Raw genomic sequence first — 20,892 nt, 5'->3', positions numbered from 1 at the left:
GCCCAGATGTCAGAGGTTGATGTCGGTGGTACGGCAGTAGAGTTCAAACCTGCTCACCAATATTCCATTATATTATGTAGCCTTGAGGCAGATGGCAGTAGAGGGATACTCTGACAAAATGGTGTCTGACATGGAAGCAGAGCCATGGAACTGAATTCCTACATGCAGAACAAATGCCACCCACTGACATTAATTGATGCTTGCTGAACGTTTCTGGGGACCAAATAGTGGAATTGAGCACAGTGATGTGGTAGGTAGTACATTTCAGCAGTGACAACTTCCATCATCATAGAAGACAAGCCATGTTCCAGGTGTCTATACCAACATTTATAAGTGTAGTATGCAAGCTCTTGTTCACCAGTGGCAAAAATGCATAGCTAATGGTGGTGACCATGTTGAAAAATAGTGTTTTGCATCTGAGAACTTTCTCTATCAAACGGTGCTATTGTGCTCTTTGTATCTGTTGCCATTTCCATGGAAACAAATAGGAGGCAATACTTTCAGCTCAGCCGAAGTACTTCTACCTTGTCAGCACCAACAAAAACTGTGGTTTCCATTTTTATCCACAGATAGGCACCATACAGTTCTCAGGGTGCAGGGACTGGAAAGGTGAAGGCCGAAGCTACCAGGAGCATCTAGGCAGAGCAGCTGACTGTGCACTTGGTGGCATGGTTCACTTGGGCCTGACTTTTTGTCTCATCATCTCAGAGTGCTTATTTGGAAGCTGAGCTCTTGAGCATTTTTTACAAAAGCTTAAACTAAGATGGGATATCCAGATGCTGAGCCGTCTCTTGAGCTACATTTTGGTCTATAAATGCAGTCCTAGAGACTAGGACTAACTCACACCAGTGACTTCCCACGAGAAATCAGGAGTCACTGAGTTCACTCGGAGGAAGACGCTGCAGTCGCCCTGCAGGGCACCAATCCCGCTGTCAGCCTGCGCGTGGCAGCCCGGCTGCAGCTCCGCTAGGTGTCCCCCTGCTGATGCTGCTCATCGGGACTGAAGCAGCCCAAAACCGACGGCAGGAAAGAGGTGCCCAGAACAAAACCAAACGGCACTTTCAGAAAGTGAGAGCATGAAAACCTTAGCAACCGTGGCGAAAAAGGAAAAAAAAATGAAAATAAAAGGGAAAGCAAATGGGAAATAGACATCATGCAAAGCACAGAAAAGTATTCTAATGTTGGCAACTATAAGGAAGTATTCAAAGTTAGTTTTGCTTTAACACAGGAGGAGCAATCACTCCTACGAGTAGAAGGCAGAACATAGCATTCCACTGGAGGCTGCGTCCATCGAACTTCTACTGGGAAGGAAGAATGCTAATATACTCCCCAGGTTTAAAAAAGGGATGGAATTTGGCAAGGTTTCTGTGAAGCCGTCCCGGGGAAGACACGATGAGCTCTGCGTGGAGAAATGAAAACATTCCTGAGGCGGTCTGCCCCGGGCTCTGCAATGCCAGTCAGCCTCCAAAGCCTCACGTGTCCTCTAATACGGAGTTTGAACGGTGCTGCGTGACAAAAGTGCCTTTTCCTGAATAATTAGCACAGGAAAAAGACAGGAGTCGATGGTACTTGGAGAAGAAAGAAAAAATAAAAAACAGATGTAGTTTTTCAAGTGAGGATTGCACTCAGCTTTTTGCCGGGCTGCGGGAACGACGAGTTTGGAAGCGAAGGGAGAACCGAAAGAAAGGTGCGGAGCAGGAGCGCGAAGGGCTGCATTTAGCGGAGCCCTTCTCCTTCCCTCTCCTTTCTCCTCCGGGGCGGGGAGGGCACAGGTGAATGCGCCCTTTGTCCCGGCGGGGCCCGAGCCGCAGCCCGGCGCTCCGCGGGCCCCGGAGGGCGGCCACTATTCGGAGAAGGGGAGCAGGCGGCCCGCGCCCCGCCGGCACCGAGGGCGGCGGGATGGGCGCGGAGGGCGGGGCCGGGCGGGGGGGGTGGAGGCTGCGGCCGGCGGGGGCTCGCCGCGTCGTGGCTCAGCGGGTTCCCGGCTGCTACAAGGGGAAGCCCCGCTCCGCAGTCCCCCGCCGGGCCGAAGAGGCTGCGCCGCCGGAGGGCTGAGGTGGGTGCGCCCCGGGCGGCGGGAAGTGGCGGCGCTGGCCGGGCTGCGGGCGGGCGCGTGGCCGGGCTGCCGCCGGGTTCCGGCGCGGGGCTCCGCCCGCCCGCCCGCTGCCACCGGCACTCCGCTCCGGATGCCCTCGGTGGGAGGGGAGCGAGCTCTGAACCGTCCGCGTGAGGCTTTGCGGAGAGCTCGGCGGGACTGCGTGAGTGAAGGGGCACGAGTTCTCGCTGCCTGCCGGGTGCTGCGCCGTACGTCAGCCCCGCTGTCCCAGCGCTGTCACGTTGCCGTCTTCCAACGGTGCCAAGGGAGCAGCGGGACGGTGTCCCTATCCCGCTCTCTCCCATCTCCCCATGACTGTTATCTCAGGCTGTTTATTTTGGACATTTTTTCTTTTCTTTTTTTTTTTTTTTTCCACGGAGCTAGCAATGAAAACCCTTATTCAGGAAAACCTTTCATTGGCTTGAGAGGGTGTTTGTGCAGTCAGGTCTACCCGGTTTGGGTCCCTGCTGGTTCAGCGCTATCCATCAGCCTGCTTTCTCAGGGCTCACAATGCTGGGAGCTCTGCCCTCCTCAGCTGTAGGCCCTCCATCCTTGTTTCCAGCTGGTGGTACTGCTGCCTTCGGGTGTGCATGGAGGATGGACGTTGCTACAGCTGTTTTCTTTTAGAGCAGCTGTGACTGACACATGGCTGTAATTGGTTTCTGTCTTCCGCAGGACTTTCTTCAGACGTGTTCCAGGCAGAGCCATGCTGTAGATGACTTCTTTCTAACAATTCGTAAGTCACTGAATAATAAAACTGTAAGTGTTGGTATTTAAAATTTCCAAAAGCTGTTACTGTGTGATGTTACTGAGTGTATAAAAAATAGTTCTGCGTTAACTCTGGTATCAGAAGCCAAGTGGACTATAGTGAATTGCCACCTATGCTTCCTTGCATGTAGTCTTATGGCTATAACCCATATGTTTCCCTGTTAGAGCATATGTATTCACTCACACAAATGTATCTTCTTTTTCCATGTTTGTTTTTGTTTCCTGCCACATAAAGCATTAAGAGGATTTTTTAAGATTCTATGGAAGCCTTTTTTCCTCAAATGAACTTTTTGGATCAGCAACTGACCAGCTCTTGATTGTTTTTCTCATCATTGTATTATTTATATGCATCAACACCAATACTGACCTTTATCTAGAAGCTGTTTCAGGATTTGCAATTTCTAAAGTAGGAGTGGTAGCAGCGTGAGACACAGGTGAGTTAAGGTCTCCCACACAGAGCTTCCCAATCAAAAATATACTTTTGGGCCTCCTAGACAGTGTGGCAGACAGTTTCAAAGAGGCTGGGATCACTGTGTAAGCCCCTGTAGGTCAGTACAGAAGAAAAAAAAAAAAAACTGAAACAGTAGCAAAGGAGTGAGTCATAACCTGCTTTAAAAGTTTTCAAAAGTCAGTCTCAGTGTTGTTTACATTTATTTTTTTTACTTTCACTTCACACTCTAAAAATCAGAGGATACAGTGTGACAGACTCCAGTATTCTGAGTTCCTTTAAAAACAGATCTGGAAATCACTTTGTTACCTGTTTTTTGCAAGTAAGTAAGTCACACTGAAGTCTTAAAACTATTCTTTGCCCTTGTAACAACTAGAAATGCAGTATATCAAAACAGATAAAAGTAGGATTTGCTAACTAATAGTAGGACTGGAAGATCAGAGAAGATCTTGGTTACAGTATCTGTGATAAAATCACTAATAATGTAATAACGGGGAAAAATGTAGGAATGTGTCTGTAGCAGCATGTTTTCTTGTGTGCAGGATATACAAACTGTCCAATAGCTGGCATAGGAAAGGGTTAATGGCTTGACCTTCGGAGAGAAGCTCTTGTTGACCCTACTCTGCAACACTTGGCTGAAAGGTTATGCCCAAAGGGAGAGCTCGTTAGCAGGAGGGAAAAATATCAGAAAATAAATACTTGGGGAAAAAAAGGCTTTGGAAGTCTGGTGGCCTAGTAGAAAGCAAGTCCTTGTACCAGATAGTAGAAGACAGTGGGAATCGTTGACTGAAGGAACCATGCAGAGAAAAATAGTACAACTGTCACATTTGGATACAACTTTCCAAAAGTTTGATGGGTGTAAAATAATCTGTATTTAGAGAACTGATTTTGTATGTAGCAATTAGCTGTTCAGTGGGATGTCTACCCAGAGGAGCCAATTAGTCTCAGCCTTGAAGGCAGCCACAGAAAACTTACACTAGTCTGGCAGTGTGAGCTCCCAGAGGTGGCACAAGCACATCTCTTCTGGCATTGTGTGGCAGTGTGGTGTGTGCACTGGAAGTCCTTGTGGAACGTAACTCCTTGCAGTTGCTTACAGCCTTCTCAGGACTTCAGTGTAGCATCTCTACTGCTGTCTTAAGATCTCAAGAGAGAAAACATCTGTTTTGTTTTATCTCTGCTCTTCCTCTGTTTTCTGGCTTCTGATCTCTTAGAATCTTTAATCTCTGCCTCTTGTGGGTGATAAGTATTGAGAGTGTACCTTAACAGCATGAACAAAGTTCCAGCTGGAGTTTCCTGACAATCTTGATGCCTCAGGCTGTTAGGCAGACCAAGCCTAAATGTCTGAATCATAAAACCTAAGAAGTATGAGCAACCACAGATTGGTGTGAGTTTCTTACAGCAGCAAGTTCAGTCTCTCATTAGGCTAGACAATGTTTCATTGAAGCTTGTCATAATCTTATCAAAAATCCATCTTTATAACATTTTACCTGTCATTCCACAAGCAAAAGTTGTTTCATACTTTATTGTTCTATTTTAAAAACTTTTGCCCTGAATTAAATCTTTCATTCCTCTAGCAATGCAGGCGTTTAGCTTAAATATTGCCTTACTCTGGTTACTTTATTCTGTTGATTCATATGCTCTTCACCTTACTTAGGGGTAAAAAAAAAAAAAAAAAAAAGTAACTTCTCTCTCAAATGGAAGGGGGAAGAAATATTTTGTGGTCAAAGAGGCCTCAGTAGGGCATTTCAAAACCTGTTTTACATCCTGTGTTTGTTTTGCAGAGAATTTCTGCAATGGAGAAGAGGGAAGGTGATAGTCGTACCGTTGATCAAAACATCATGCCAAGAAGAAATAGAGGAAACCTTATCGACTTGGTAATGTTTCTGTAAAAGAGCAGTTCACATGTTGTGCAGAATATTGCAGTCTTTTGTTTGATTTTGTCCAGATGTACCCTGTTCCCATACCACTGGCGTATCATCAATACTTTTCAAGTCTTCTCACAACACTGACACTAAGAGATTAAAAAGATAATGAACAAGTGATTCAATTAAATCACATTCCATACGTAAAAAATGCACAAGCCTTGGGCCAGTTAAAAATGTCATAAATTGTTAATTGCACTATACCAGCTGAGCAAAGGTCCATAGAAATAAATTGTGATTTTTGATCTTAAATTTGAAATTTATCTTTGATGGAGTCTCTATAATTGTAAGTTTTCCACACTACACTAAAAAATGTCTAGGAAAAAATCCACTCCAACATAATTTGTCTCTGCAATTACTGATGGATGGTAGTTCAAGCTACAACTTGCTCTTCTAATGTGAACTTACAATCTGTGGAATTCTGAATTAGACTTAAAAACTGTATCTTCAAGAAATTGGAATCTGTAAGTGAAACTGGGCCCAGAGGTGTATCTCAGTTTATATAATATGCAATTTTATATATTAATATCACATTGTGTAATGCATGGACTGAACTCTTCTTCATTGATTAGAGAATACAAGTTACTTAGGGCATACTTTCTCTGTTCATTAAAAATACACATTTTCATCATTCAGTAAGCATCTTCAACTATAAAACCCTAATAAGGACTATGCCCTTTAATTTTACTGTGAAGCACTGTAGGCAATTCAGTCAGACGTGCAGGAACAGGCTGCCTTGACTCCTCTTAAGATTTTACAGCGAGATAGCAATGTACTTTTCTTATCTCTCTGTTAATAGAAAGCAAAACACCCTGTATCAGAGAAAGTGAACCCAAGACTTGCATCCACTTACCCTTGCATTATTTCCAAGTGGCATCTTGTTTGAAATGACACCTTAATCAATTTCAATATACTTGATTCTTAAGAATAAAGACAGGTAGTATAGCAGAAATAGGCAAATCTCCTGTTTTCTAGAAGAATGATTTGAAGTTTATGATTGTGAAGGTCTTTTCCAACCTAAATGATCCTATGATTCTGTGAATGCCAACTTACATCTTTAAAACTGCTAGTAGCTGCCTTCCTCAAAGCTGACGTTGCCATATCATATTCTGGAGATTGAGACACATGCAACATTAGCCATTCTAAAGCTGAGCTATTGCCACATCAGTTCAGGTTCACTTTACATTTCACTCAAATATTAGAAGGAGGTACATGTTTATTAATGTTATGAAGACCCAGCTTCCCCCTTTGGACAGCTGCCTGCTGCATCAACTGTAATGTCCTGCTGTTGATGCATGCGTGTACTTTTGTTTTGATCAAATACCTCTTCTCCAGACCATAAGGATCGGACAATCTTTAAATACATTATCTCAGTGTAAAACAATCTGTAATGCACTAATATTTTGCCCCAGCTTAGCTCCTTTTAAAGCCTGTGATAATTCTGCCAAGATCTTCAGCTTTTTGAACTGAAGTGACTCAGCTCCATAAGTTTTCATAAAAGCTGAGAGAACTCTATTGTATTTAGAGAGGACAAAAAGAAAAGCCTGGGAATTGAACCTGGAGTTGAAAGGGGCACAGCTAATATGTTGTATCCCAAATATTTCTACTTGCATCTTTATTCCCTAAGTTGATTGTCATTAATACAGCAGTGGCTAAAAGAAATATTGTACTGTCACATCTCTGGATTCAGATTTACATATATTTATTTGAGTTACTTCAATAAATCTGTAGCTGAAATTTGAAATCTTGAGTGGCTATCGTAAGAAGCTTTAGTGATGCTTCATATAATGTAATCTTCTCTTGTGGTGTAGTTAACCTCTTGGAAAGAAAATCTATTTTGAAATCACTGTACATAAAGGATGAAGAATAGGAAATAGACACTAAAATTTCTCAACTACTGATTGTACTATTTGAAATATACTTTCAAGTTGCTTTGTCTCTAATAATGTGCATGTTGGTTGGATATGGTTTCAGTAATGCATAGTATAAAAGTTATATCAAATACGTGATTTTCTATCAAATAAGTGATTACAGTTTTAATCTTCTTTTAATCTCACTGCTATTTCCTTCCTGTCCATTCCAGAATGAGGCTATGCAAGTCACCAATCCACCTGAAGTAGCTGCACTTTTTAACTTACATCAAGCACACCATTTTAATGAGTTTGAATACTCTTCAGAACAGCCCTACGAGCAGGATTTGTTCCCCAGGTGGCACATGCCACTGAAGATAGCATCTGTGATCTCATTACTGACATTTATTTACACATCTCTGAGAGATGTCGTATATCCTTTTATAACAAGAAATGAAAACGTTTTCTATAAAATTCCAATCCTTGTCATAAACAAAGTTTTACCAGTGGTTTCAATTACCCTTTTAGCACTGGTGTATTTGCCAGGAATATTAGCTGCTGGTTTCCAGCTGTACTTCGGCACTAAGTACAGAAGATTTCCCCTGTGGCTGGATAGGTGGATGTTATCAAGGAAGCAATTTGGACTTCTCAGTTTCTTCTTCGCTGTGTTGCATGCCTGCTATAGCCTATGCTATCCAATGAGAAGATCATATAGATACAAGCTGCTGAATTGGGCATTCCAGCAGGTATGAATTGTTCAGAAATTGCCTCTGATTTTGAAGCAACTCCTCACAAAGCACTGTTAAGGAATGGAGCAGAACCTACTAGTTGAAGCATGTAACAGGGAGATGAGAGTCATCACGGCTGTGCCAGTGTATACTCAATAAGTCACTTTCTTCATCTAGGAATTTTTGACTCTCTGTATAATAATTATAACTGCCCCACAGGTATACGTAAGTCTTTGGCACAGTATTTAGTGTGGATTAATTTTCTCAGCACCAGTGGAATCTAACTATCAACAAAAACTGCTGCACACGCTATTTTTAGACGTCATCTTTGTGAAGTGAATTATCCAGCAACAAAGCTGAGCTAAATTACAATAATTTTCATTTGCCAAAGGCTAAACTTATGAACACTGATGACTCCACAGTTTGTCTGGTACACACTAACTTGATAAAACAATCCAATTAAAACAATTTCTATCATGCTTCCAAGTCATGGGCAATAAATGGCTTGCAAATCTATCCAAAGTCCTCTGTTACTAGAGAGTATCTACTACATGTATATATTACTCTGAGTGCCATGAGTATTCCGTTATAAGGAATATTCCAGTATAAGGTGTAAAAGTTAGTTTTAATATCCTCAAAGTCTAATGTTTTATTAAAAGTGGAGTAGGATGTTTTCAAGAATTCTATGAAACAACCTCATAAAAACATTGAAAGTCAGCCTTTCTGGTGATCTGGCTTGAATGATTTATAAGAAATTTCTGTGAGATTCCAGTTCTTATGTGCAGGTGAAGAAATGATCGTATGTGGAGCATATTATATGATGGTGTTCTCTAATAGCATCGAAGAACTGTTTGATAGGAAATAGGAAAAACTTTAATACCTGCTTATTATTTTCATCCATATCAACCATTGTATTCTGTGCAGCTGAACGCACCAAGTTGTTGAATAAACAGGACTAAGTGGCTATTCTGGCACAATAATGTTAAGAATGCCTGCTAAATTGGCACCGTAAAACAGTACTGTAAACATATTTCCTGTTGTTATAAGTTCCCAGGTATGGTATTTAGTTACAGATGGATTTTTTTTTTTGTCAAAGAATAAGATTTCTCCTGCTGTGAAGGCAGGCTAACATGCCTCAGAACAAGTCTTTTCTGAGCCAAGATGCTGATGCAATCTGTACATTCTTTTCACCTGAAGCCTACCTTTGCTCTGCAGATACTAGTGGGGAATTTTTCATTGCAGTTAAACAGCAGTTACATTCAGAAACATTCAAAAAACACTGTTTCACATCTTACTTCCTAATTACCATTGTGAAAACAACTCTATTTTATGGAAGTGACTAAGTGCACCAGAAAGCCAATTGTATCCTGGGCTGTACAAAAAGAAGCTTGGCCAACAGGACAAGGGTGAGATGATTCTTGCACTCTACTCCACTCTCTTGAGACCCCACATGGAAGTACTGCATCCAGTGCTGGAGTCTCCAGTACAAGAAAGATGTGAACATGTTAGAGAGGGTTAAAAGGAGAGCCAGGAAAATAACCAGAGAGCTGGAGCACCTCTGCTATAGAAAATGGCTGGGAGATACGAGGTTGTTCAGCCTGGAGACAAGAAGGCCCCAGGGAGACTTTATTGTGGCCTTTCTGTATATAAAGGAGCTTACCAAATAGACAGAATGACTTTTTTACAGGGTCCTTTACAGACAGGACAAAGGGCAATGGTTATAAACTGAAAACAGATAGATTTAGATTGGATATAAGGAAGAATTTTTTCACGGTGAGGGTGGTGAGATACTGGAACAGATTGCCCAGAATGACTGTGGGAGCCTTGTCAACTGAAGTGTTCAAAATCAGGTTGGATGGAGCTTTATGACACCTGATCTGGTGAAACATCCCTCCCACAGCTGGGGTTTGGACTACATGGCCATTTAAGGTCTCTTCCAACTCAAACCATTCTATGATTCTTTCTACAGGTCAAACAAAAGAAAGAAAATGCCTGGATTGAACATGATGTTTGGAGAATGGAGATCTATGTGTCCCTAGGAATTCTGGGACTTGCTTTGCTGGCCTTATTGGCAATAGCATCAATCCCATCTGTCAGTCACTCTTTGACCTGGAGAGAGTTTCATTATATTCAGGTACACATAAATGTCAACATATCATGTCATCACTCCTCATTTTTAGGACTGTATGTTTTCTGCTGAAATCATCCATAGTTAAAATATCAAATACAGAATAGTCAAAGAAACAGATGTAAAAACTTGTACAGCATCCTTTGTTAATTGTTCCACAAAAATAAATAATAAATAAGAAATAAGAAGAGAGAAAAAAATTTAATTCACCAGACTGCTGGTGTTTTAAGCATTTAGGTCACCTTCTGGGCCATTTATGTTTCAGGAAGGCCTTGTGCTCTGGTGAGCTGGAAGTAGGTGGTACTGAACCAGTTCACAGTGTTTCCATACAGCATGCGATTTCACTGCACAAGAATTGCTTGTTGCTCACTTTGAGCCATTTTGCCTGAGCAGTACCTGGTGCCTAGAAAGCCCAGAAGACTCTTACCTTCTGGGATGCAAAGGTTTTCCATCTGTATTTGGCACTAGCCACATAGCCTGCTTCAAAAAGTAATATTCTGAGAATGAGGCGTTCTGAGAAGGAACAAGTAAGAATCAAACCTACTTTGTAATTGGTTTTGCTAAAGATGGCTTTTTTTTTTCATTCACCCAAGTGTCTGGTTCTCTCCTAGTTCTCTGTATATAGCGTAATAGTAATACAAAATATAATAAACAATATATTTTATTATAAAATAATGATAAAACACAATAATGATTGGGATAGTTCTGCATCAGTATTATCATACTGTGTTAAACATGTTGAGATAGGTCTCTGAACATCAAAATCTGAAAATTTGAAGACCTATTGATTGCCTGTCATTTGAAAACATGATATCAATTTGAAAAATAGATATGAAATGCATATTTTCTGACAGTTAGTGATTTGGGATTCTGGCACTCTATTTAATGGACCAGTTGCAGGAAAAATTTGTCTGCTCTACAGAGACATATATAGACTGGTATAGGAGGGAGACCCCCAGTACATGATTACTTCTTGCATTAAGTTATCATTGTGATGGAATCCAGAAGTGAAATAGTAATATATTGGATTAGTTTTGTAAAAAAACAATTTGTATATTTAAAAATCGTATCCTATCGATTTAGCCATTGGAAAGGCAGTGTTTGACTTCAAGCTGATGGCAATTCCATTTTTGTAATAAAAACAAAGTTATTACGTACACAGGAAACTCAAAACTGCTAGTAACTCTAGCATAACTCTTCCTTTCCTCTTGAAATTCAAATCCTAAGCCACATTTATCATAGCACTATACTTAATATAGTTACTGATTTAAATAGATTTTAGAAGTTCCCTTTGCAAACAATTGACTGAACTGTTCATAAACCTCCTTTTGAACCCATAATAATTTATTAGAAAAGACGTCAGGATACAGATGACATCTACAGATTGAGATACTGAGAACTGACCCATTTTTGGGAATCTTTTGACTCTTCTGTATGTTACTGCAGTATCATAACAATGGGAGAAAAATGTTCCTGCTTTTTTTTTTTTCTTTTTTCTCCAAGGTGGCAAATAGATGTACAATTGGATGCTTGAATTATAGTTCTACAACTTTAATTCAAACCTAATGTTCTCTTTTCTATCACTTAAGTGTGTTGGTTGAAGGCCTTTTGACTTGTTTAACAGAGTAATCTTTTGCAAAGCTGGAGAAAATAAGTAACTTTATTTTCTTTCTTTTTTCAGAGCAAGATGGGATACATAGCTCTGCTGCTATGCACAGTTCACGCACTGGTGTTTGCTTGGAATAAATGGGTTGATGTTAATCAATTTATCTGGTACACACCACCTTCATTTATGGTAGCAGTTTTTCTTCCTATTGTGGTTCTGCTGTGTAAATGCATACTGTTCCTCCCATGTTTCAGGAAGAGGATTAAGAAGATCAGATGTGGCTGGGAAGCTAATACACAGACCAATCAAACCAACCTGTCTTCCAGACTATAGATCAAATATGGACATTTCCTATCTGAGATATGTAAATATGCTCAAGTCAACGGAATGTTCACTTGCAAGCTTTGTTTTCATCTATTTCTTAGATGTTTCTTGTTTACTTTTCATTTCATCCGCAGGGGTATGGAATACCTGATGCAATTTGAACTTATGTTGAGACAGAAATTGGAAACATTAATTTTACACTTTAATCTATTGGTGTTCTGGTATTTGATCATTTCTTTCTTCTGACTCATGGCTCTTAAAATGCCAGTGCTTTGTTGCTTCAATTGTAATTCTTTCACTGGAAAATGCAATCATAAATCATTGCTCCAGATGACCACAGAAAGTAAATAAATCATTACACCACAGAATCCAGGAATGCTTTCTACATCCCACAGCCACGTTTGTTCCCTGGTTTAATCTCAGTATTATGATGGGACAACAACTTGAGTATCTATTGCCCTGTTTCCCCTTATCTCCTGCATCTTATATTTAACTGCAGAAGAGATCCTTTAATACTAGAGCTAAATGCAAATTTGCATTCCCACCATGTCTTGGATTTAAACAATTAAGTAAGCAGAATTCTGGGGAACTTTGCAAGGGAAATCTCTCCTGAGGCTTAGGCACAGTATAAAAGAAAAAAAAAGGTTTTAGATTCAGATCTACATCTTATATGGGACTAGGTGTGCCTGTTTATTTAGAACTATAAAACGTTTTCTTTTATTATTTTTTTTCCATGAACAAATTCTTTTGTTTCTGATGCTGGAAATTTTCCATGTATTCGACTTGAACCTGCAGCCTTTGACACGTGCTGATCATTATTAACACAAATTATTCCAGTGGGGATAGCTCACACATTGAGTAAATATGTTTTATTGTATTACTGTAGGACCAGCACAATTGTGTGACTGGAAGAAAATCATTAAAAACAGTCGTTTGAACCTTGACATTGATTTGTTGAGATTTCTGTGTGAAACTGCTTCAGAATGCATTTGCTTTTATCTAAATTGTAGTATAAGGTGATGAAACTTCACTTTCTTTGTGTCACATAGGTCTGCCTGAATGCTTTAACTGAATAATTCATTTGTTAACATCTATTTTAAATACCTTATGCAGTAGTTAATGTTTTCACACAGTATCAGAAATGTTGTTGCCAGTTTGCCTGCATGAGCTTACTAGGGCATGGACTGATGATGCCACCTATTGCTGGAATCATCTACATGAGAATTGCAGTGGTTCTGCTATTAAGCAAATGGGAAAACAATGTCTGTGTAAGAGAATATGCAATACATGGAGCTAATGATTCTGTTTTACATTTGTGGACTTGGAACACTGGGCATAAATAACAAATTAAATTACTACTACCACATTTTGTATTTACCCGGTTTTAACTCCACTCAGTTATTGCAACTTAAAAGTTGTGCTTGTGTAGTACTGTGACAATAATGGGAACGTGGTGACCTGTGTCATATAAACTGAAGAGACTTGAGTGGCATTGTGTATTGGTAATACATGACAGAGTTGAACACTAAAACGCAGGAAGCCAGCCTGTAAACTTCAGAAATGTCTAAAAGAAAAGTGATGTTGTCAGTACATAAGCATTTACATTTCTTTAAGGGAAATAAATAAAATTATTTAGAATTTACATTAGAGAGAAAAAGTATCAAATGCTTACTTAGAATATTAATTGCTCTTGTTGTCAGGAGTCGTACAGTTTTGTTTTAGTTTTTCATTGGAACAGCTTAAGACCAGTGCAACAACAAAGTAATTAAATTATCTTCTACTAGCTACTGTTCTTGCTAAGCAAAAGTTGTGCTCAAATTTACTACTTAGGACTAAGCTGAGATTTTAAATACTGCAAGCAACCCCAGTCTTTAACAGATTAACATTTGTTTTTATCAAAATGGGTAAATTGCTCTGTCCAGAATTAGCTGTGCTGCTTTCCTACTGAGAAAGTCTGGCGAATTTAATGCAGACTCCAATTTTGCTAAATTCTGGTCAAATACTTGGATTTGTTGTTTACAGCTGGTCACAGAAGTCAACCCTTTGAAATGGGAATGAAAACTGAAGAGAGGGTAATGAAAATGCTCCTTGGAAGAGGCCATTCAAAGCTATTTGAATGGCACGTGCAAAAGAAAATCTCAAATATGAGCCAGGTTTTCTGTGCAACAGATAGCCTTTTCTTTATAAAGTAGTGTTGAATGCTGTCAAATGATTACAGCCAGAATTTGAGATCTTATATCAAGTCTGTTTTCTGCTTTAGTCTTTAGTAAACTGCTTCACCTCGAAGTAACTCACTTACCAATCTTCTGTAGTACTGGAGTAGTATTCCTTCACAAGATGTTTCAACAGTATGCTCCAGCTTCTAAAGCATACAGATACAACAGAAGTGGGGAGGGTTACGTAAGGAGTAAAAAAAGCTACAGAAGAAAATGATACTGACAAGTATTTTATTTCTCCCTTTGTAATAGATATAATTTAGTTCAACACTAATTCAAATAAATGTGTATGTGCCTTTTAATTTATGTAGCTGGTTCAAAATTCAGTGTATTAATATGCCTATATATACTACTATAATACATAAAAATGATGTGTGCGCCAATTTGGGGCACTTACTTGTATACATTTACTTGCATAACAATTGATTATTTTTATAAAATTTTGCATCATTAAATGTTTCAATGTATGTATTGTGTCTGCCATTGTGTAATGAACGTCCAGACCTGGATAAGGGCAAAAAAGATATGTTATAAACTAGAAGAGCTGCTGACGGGAGCAATAAAATAATTTCAGTCAAGGGAGATCGTTCTCCCCATGGTGGCTGAAGGGTCCGGAGTTTCCAAAGTAGAGAAGGCAAAGTTATGAAAAACCTAATGGACACTTTGAGAAGGGGATGTAATGAAAATAAATTCTTACAGATCTTTTAACTGACAGTCCATGCATTCTAGCTTTTGTAGGAGAATTTGTGGGAAGGAACAGAAAGCTGAGCTAGTTGTGGAGTGGTTTGGAGGAACATCTGTAATCCCTGAAAACATTGATCAAAGACCAGGAAAGATCAAGAATGATGAAGACATTCAGGAGGAAAAAGTAACACAGACATATTTGGTAAGAATCCATCACTCTAATGTTATTGGTTTTGCAATGCCTATATGAAAGCTGCAAAGTGATTCCCTCAGCTGTTACATACCACAGATATAATTAAATCAGACACACAGAATTGAAACTCACTGAAGAGAGAACTTTTAAATTGTTGAAGGGACTTGAATTTCATGCCAAGACTACCTGGGATAGCCAGATCCCATAATACTATTCTGAAAATGTGCCCAGGAAGCCAGAACAAGGGTTGTGCTGGCTCTGGTTTAATGTCAATTCCTGTTGACAACGGTCTTTACTGTAACCAGCCCCTCCCTTTGGCCACTCTTTTCAGTTCTCTCAGTTCTGCTAACAGAAGTGTTTAAAGCCATGAAGTTAATCAGACCAGGGAGTTTGATCCTATTAAAATAATGCATGGAAAAAAATGATTCCTCCAGATCCATGCACTGGTGTAATTAACTTGACAGCCATGCATATATCCAGCATGAAGGGCAGGAAGAGAAATTATAGAGTCGTATAATATCTCTGAGTTGGAAGGGACCCACGAGGATCACTCAGTCCAGCTCCTGGCTCCACACAGCACCACCCAAAATCCAAATCCTGTGCTGAGAGCACTGTCCAAACACTTCTTGAACCCCAGCACTTGAGGCCATGACCCCAGGAACATATTCTGTGCCCAAACCAACCTCTGGTGCAGACCCTGTCCCCGTCCCCCAGCTGCCCCTCCCCTGACACAGCTCCATGCTGTTCCCTCCGGCCCTGTGGCTGTCACAGAGAGCAGAGCTCAGTGCTGTCCTGTCCCTCCATTCCCTGTGAGGAGCTGTGGCCGCCATGTGGGCTCTCCTCTGCTCCAGGCTGAACAACCACAGGGACCTCAGCTGCTCCTCATTTACCTTGCCCCCTAGAACTTTCAGTGTCTTTGTAGCCCACCATCGGACACTTTATAACAGTGCTTGAAGTGAGGCTGCAGAGCAGGAGGACAACCACTCTCCTCACTCACTTGCGGTGCTGCTCCCCATGGTACAGCTGGTCCTTCTGGTTGCCTGGGTACACTGCTGCCCCGTGTTCTCAAACAGAACCCCCCTCAGGTCCCTTTCCAGGGGACTGCTCTCCAGTTTCTCTTCCCCAACCTGAACACAAATTCAGGGTTGCCTCATCCCAGGTGCAGAATCCAGCCCTTGCTCTTGTTAAATGGTGTAAAGATAGTTCTTAATTTAAAGCATTTCCTACCTTTGCAAATGCCCCTAGAACCAAAAGCTCAAACTATTTCATCCAATTCTGGTAGCAAGAATGTTCCATTGCTTCACTTATTTGTCAAGTTCTGAGTTTTCCATGAATCAGTAGGGAAAAATGTGTTCTAGAAGTTATCAACAAAAAACAAAACTGACTGACCTCTACATGACTGTGGATTTTGTGGCTTCATTTGAGAAATGATGATCTCAATTCTTCCTTCCTTTTCTGCTACATCCACAATTTCTACTTTTGTCCCCTGATAACATGAAATGTGTGAAACATTGCTAAAGTACAGACTAATTTCTTTTAACCTGATTTTGTTTGGATGACCAGTAATTGTTTAAAAGAATAAAAGAGTAAATAAAGACAGATTTTTGAAAATAAGCTGAATCCACCCTTGGAGAATGTGGTCTGCTGTAATCACTTTGTCCATGGCTGTTCATTGCCACTGATTTTTTTTTAGTATTGCCAGGATTTCTTGATCCTATCAGCATGTTGGGTTGCTGATAGAAAGATAACTTATTTTGGTAAGGCTCTGAATTCTTTAACAAAATCTCACTGAATTCAGTTAAGTCCAAGTTCAACTTTAGCATCGTTGTTTGAATTTTTCCATAGATTCAATGTAACATTTGAGTAGATGGTGCTGGGGCTAATTTAGTAAGTGTGCTAAGAAATATTTTGCCCTTACATTTCATCTGCGGAACTCACTATTAAAAAAGAAGTGTGGGGTATTGTGAATGGCCAGTCAGAGTTGTGTACTGTAGTCATGAGGCCTTGATATACAAACTTACATTGTTTTGTTCGATGTACTCCACTGAAAAAGAAATATTCAATGTGAATGTCTCCTTTACTTGAAAATCTGTGAAATATCTTATTGCTGGACTGGAAGAATGGACACAGGACACTTCTGTGATTTGTCCTCTGCCTTTTTGGTCAGTCCCACGTTTCATATACCAAACAGCATTTCCCTTATCTGCCCCCCCCCAGTACTTGTGCACGTATCAGGATAACTTCTGAACAGTGCAACTGTTTCATTCAAAAATATTCTATTTGGGGAAATCTACACAGGCAGGGGAAAAATAAATAAATAATCATAAAAAAAAAAAAAAAGCAGAAGAAGAAACTTTAATGGAAAAAAAATGTGTAACTTGCAGGGTTCCTTGGGCATCTCTGCTGCAGTTTAGAAATGTAACAATTGATCAATATCCATTATTAAAATAGGCTTTCTCTTGTACCTTCTAATTTCCAGTAGAGTTAGGACTTTTACAATATAAACATGGTACATTATTTATTCCCAAATATCTAGTTAAGAGAAGGGTATTCTGAGGCAGAGGAAGGCTGGGACTATGAAGCCATGCAAAGAGGCATTAACATGGAATGGTAAGAAACAGGACAACTGAAGATCCCATTATGAAATGAAAGGGACACAGAGGAAAGGAATTAAATGAAAGCAATATCATCAAGATAGAAGGGAACAGAAATACTTAGTACAGGAAAAGTGTAAAATGAAGGATGAGACATGATGGATAGCACGGAATCTGAAGAGCCTAAATTGAATCTGTGAAACAGAGGGACTGTGAATTTCTTCCACGTGGAGCTGGAAAAGGGAAAAAACAAATACAAAGAACCCAAGTGTATGCAGAGCTCAGCCTGCAGGACCTGTTGCAACCATGTCCCCATCCCCAGAAAACCATTTTAGGTATTTCTGGGGAAATCTATTCACATTCCACAGATATATATGAACATCATCAAAGTTATAAGTAATTTGGAGGAATTATGCTCTGAGATGTAGCCCTACAATTTTATTTTGGATGCAGAACATAAATGTTTCTGAAGCTGGAGGGACACGAGCTACAGCTATTGCTTCACTTTTCATAACGGTTTAAATATAAACAGTTTTATTTTCAAATAAATTGTGCTTATATTGGAACAGACATTGCTACTTTGCTTCCTGGTAAACTGTACAGAGTGCCATGTTAAATGAAGGAGACCATTTATTTAAGACACAACCAAGCTAAACCACTCTGAAGCACTGCCTACACAAAATAAGGAAGCAACTGAAACCAGGAAATTAAGTGGTGCATTACGCTATATTTAAAGAAGTAATAGTTAATAACTTCAGGTTTCATCCTTGTTTTGATATCACTACTCTACTGTACATATTTAATCCTCATCATTTATATGCAAAATTCCCAGTGAAGTCAATGGGATTTTTACTAAGCTATTCAGAGCCTGGTTTTTCCTCTGCAGATACATAAATACTTAGAGTCTGCCTTTTCTGTGACAAAATCACAAAAAAGTTGTTTGCTTTCTCCAGCTTGAGATGTACTCTATTCTGCTGTGGACCACTCAACAAAATAGCCTCTAAAAATATCAAGACCATAATATGTAGTACGTGCCATAGCCCATTTAATGCGTTTTTCTGCTATTCTCTTGTTCTTGTTCCTCCTTGATCCACCTTGATCCTTCCAATACCAACCCATTTTTCCTTTTCTTAAATATCCCATAAAAATTATTTCACATGTTATGCTACATACTACACACTGTGATCCTTATCGTTTTTAAGTTCTCTTCTGCACTCATGCAAAACCTCTGGTCTGCAGATTTGTGAAGGAAAACTGACCTTAAGAGCTGAACTCCTAAACTGTTAGTGATACAAACATGCCAGTTTTATGTGCAAATGGTGGTCAAGCCACAGTGTAGCCCGTGTTTCAACCAGATGTTTTGGTATTCAAGCAAGTATTGAAGTATTTTAAATGACTTTTGCAATATTCTTTTGTGATATCCATGTTTCATTAAGAAGGGCACACCTCTGTTCTTGGTTATTATGTCAGCTGACAGAAAGATTTGCTCTGGTGATTGTTTGTATTCTAAAAACCATCTGCATTGGGTCCAACATTTATTGCAATTATTGCAGGCACAAGATCACATTTTTAGGACCTGCTGTCTCACTTTGAAGATGCCTTTAAGATGACCAGCCATAAACCAGGAAGAAAAAGACTGACCTTCTATAACTTGCAACACACAAAGCAAATGGTGTTTCAAAATTTATAGGGAGAAGTGGAAAGGTCTTGTTCTCTACACAAGGCCGAAGAACAAAGATCCTGAAACTGCTTAGTTTTGGCTCAACAATGACTATGGAAAACCACAGTCAGAGAAAGCTAGGAGAGGTTTCCTTCCTTCAGATTGTTTCTGGTATATAAAATCTATTTACCAGACCAGCAAAGCAAAAACAATACTCACTGTTATTTGCATAGCCTTGAAAATGAAATAATAACCCTGGATCTCTTCTGGTTTTGTTGGTTTGGTTTGGGGTTGGTGTTTTTGTTGTTGCTTTGGTTCTTCGGTTTGTTTTTTTTTCAGGGTGGGTGGGGTATCTGTCCCCTGTTTTGAATGAATCAGCCTTAATTTGTACTTCCTGCTGGGAAGAAGGATACATTCTGTCTAGTTTTGCATGATCTGCTAAGTATTCTCAACTCTGGCTTACTAAATGTGCTTTAGAAAGGATTTCTTTTTTCTTTCCTTCTTTCTTTCCACCTTTCCACCTTTTTTTTTTTCTTTTTTTTTATTTTGTTCTTTTCCTCCTTCTCTCTTCCTCAAAAGAAATAAATTTAATAATAATAATAATAATCTTGATATCTTTATTTATTTCAGCTTGTCTTTCTTTCCTTACCTATGGCAGCTGAGAATCTGTGTGGCCAGAAAGGCGTAGTGAGTGATACATGAAGAACTGGTGAACAGGGGACATCACAAACTGATGAAAATAAAAGAGCAATGGGACGATATTTCAGTTGAGGCATTTACCATTATTTATTGTTCTTTGTTTATCTAATGTTTAGAACTTTTTAAAAAGAGTACTTTCATTAAAACAAACAAAACAAAACAAAAAAAAGTCATCTAATTAATTTAAAAAATCAAAACGGAAAGAATATGTCTCTACAAAAAAATAAATAATAAAGTTTCCATTTTGTAAGTTCCTCAGATCCATTTTGTCTTTATAAAGAATGTTTAAGAGGCACAAGTTTTATTTTGAAAATAATCGCTGGCAGCTGTAAGAAAAAAATTAGTTGGCCTGAATGGTCCCATCTGGAAAATACTGCATTTTTTCTGCTAAGGTACAAAATTGGCTGTGTTGAGGCTAGTATGCCAGAAATTATTATGTTTGGGTTTGTTGCCCTGATAGGAAGCAAATTTTTTTGTGTTTGTTTTCACTTGTTTTCCAAGTGTTTCCAACTTGTTTTTGTGGAAAACCCTGGGGCTTTGTTTTCCCTTTGCCAAGAGGAAGAACCAGAATATCTGACTCCATTTGCAAACTGGAAACTCCTTTGTTATGTTTCATCCCTTAAGGAAAGAAATAATAATGCTTCCCTGGACTCTTCTAAAGAAACTCTAACACCTGCTAAGAAAATAGATTAAAGACAGTCCTTCAAGAAGAAATCTGAAAATTACATTGTCTTTAGAGCTTTGCATATAATCCAAGAGAGCTATATGTGGTTCAGTTTCATAATGAGTCTTACACATACGAAAGGTATATAAATACCTTTCCCTCACATAAAACTTGAGGCAAAATGCGGACCTCTTAATGCTTCTCCTGTTTGAATGGATCAGGAAGGGAGGCTGTAGCTGTTTTGATTCCGGTTTTAGACATGAACATTCAAACTGTAAGACTTCAAAAAAATGAAAAAAAAAATGGGATCAAG

General features: G+C 39.4%; 1 protein-coding gene across 2 annotated transcripts; it reads left to right on the top strand.

Moving 5' to 3' along the window:
- The first annotated feature begins 1,620 nt into the window (after positions 1–1,620).
- Positions 1,621–12,581, top strand: STEAP1 (STEAP family member 1). Of its 2 annotated transcripts, none has more exons than XM_065731565.1 (6): positions 1,621–1,772; positions 2,771–2,854; positions 5,093–5,185; positions 7,317–7,829; positions 9,781–9,945; positions 11,621–12,581. In XM_065731565.1, the coding sequence occupies exons 3-6, from the start codon at positions 5,105–5,107 to the stop codon at positions 11,876–11,878; spliced, it is 1,017 nt and encodes a 338-aa protein (XP_065587637.1). In that variant the 5' UTR covers positions 1,621–1,772; positions 2,771–2,854; positions 5,093–5,104; the 3' UTR covers positions 11,879–12,581. The 2 variants fall into 2 exon arrangements, with proteins under 2 accessions (XP_065587637.1, XP_065587638.1); XM_065731566.1 differs by lacking the exon at positions 1,621–1,772 and adding an exon at positions 2,001–2,056.
- The last annotated feature ends 8,311 nt before the right edge of the window (positions 12,582–20,892 follow it).

This window comes from Cyrtonyx montezumae, unplaced genomic scaffold (genome assembly GCF_038088225.1).
Source record: "Cyrtonyx montezumae isolate F1298 unplaced genomic scaffold, pur_monq_1.0 scaffold_14, whole genome shotgun sequence".
Taxonomy (NCBI): Eukaryota; Metazoa; Chordata; class Aves; order Galliformes; family Odontophoridae; genus Cyrtonyx; species Cyrtonyx montezumae.
This window is presented reverse-complemented; position numbering and strand designations above follow the sequence as displayed.

What these genes read in the sequence shown, in the direction of transcription:
- STEAP1 (XM_065731565.1), top strand. Translation starts at nt 5,105, where the DNA reads ATGGAGAAGAGGGAAGGTGATAGTCGTACCGTTGATCAAAACATCATG. An exon ending in GAGGAAACCTTATCGACTTG is followed by an intron (nt 5,186 to 7,316) that starts GTAATGTTTCTG and finishes TGTCCATTCCAG; the next exon opens with AATGAGGCTATGCAAGTCAC. An exon ending in GAGAGTTTCATTATATTCAG is followed by an intron (nt 9,946 to 11,620) that starts GTACACATAAAT and finishes TTCTTTTTTCAG; the next exon opens with AGCAAGATGGGATACATAGC.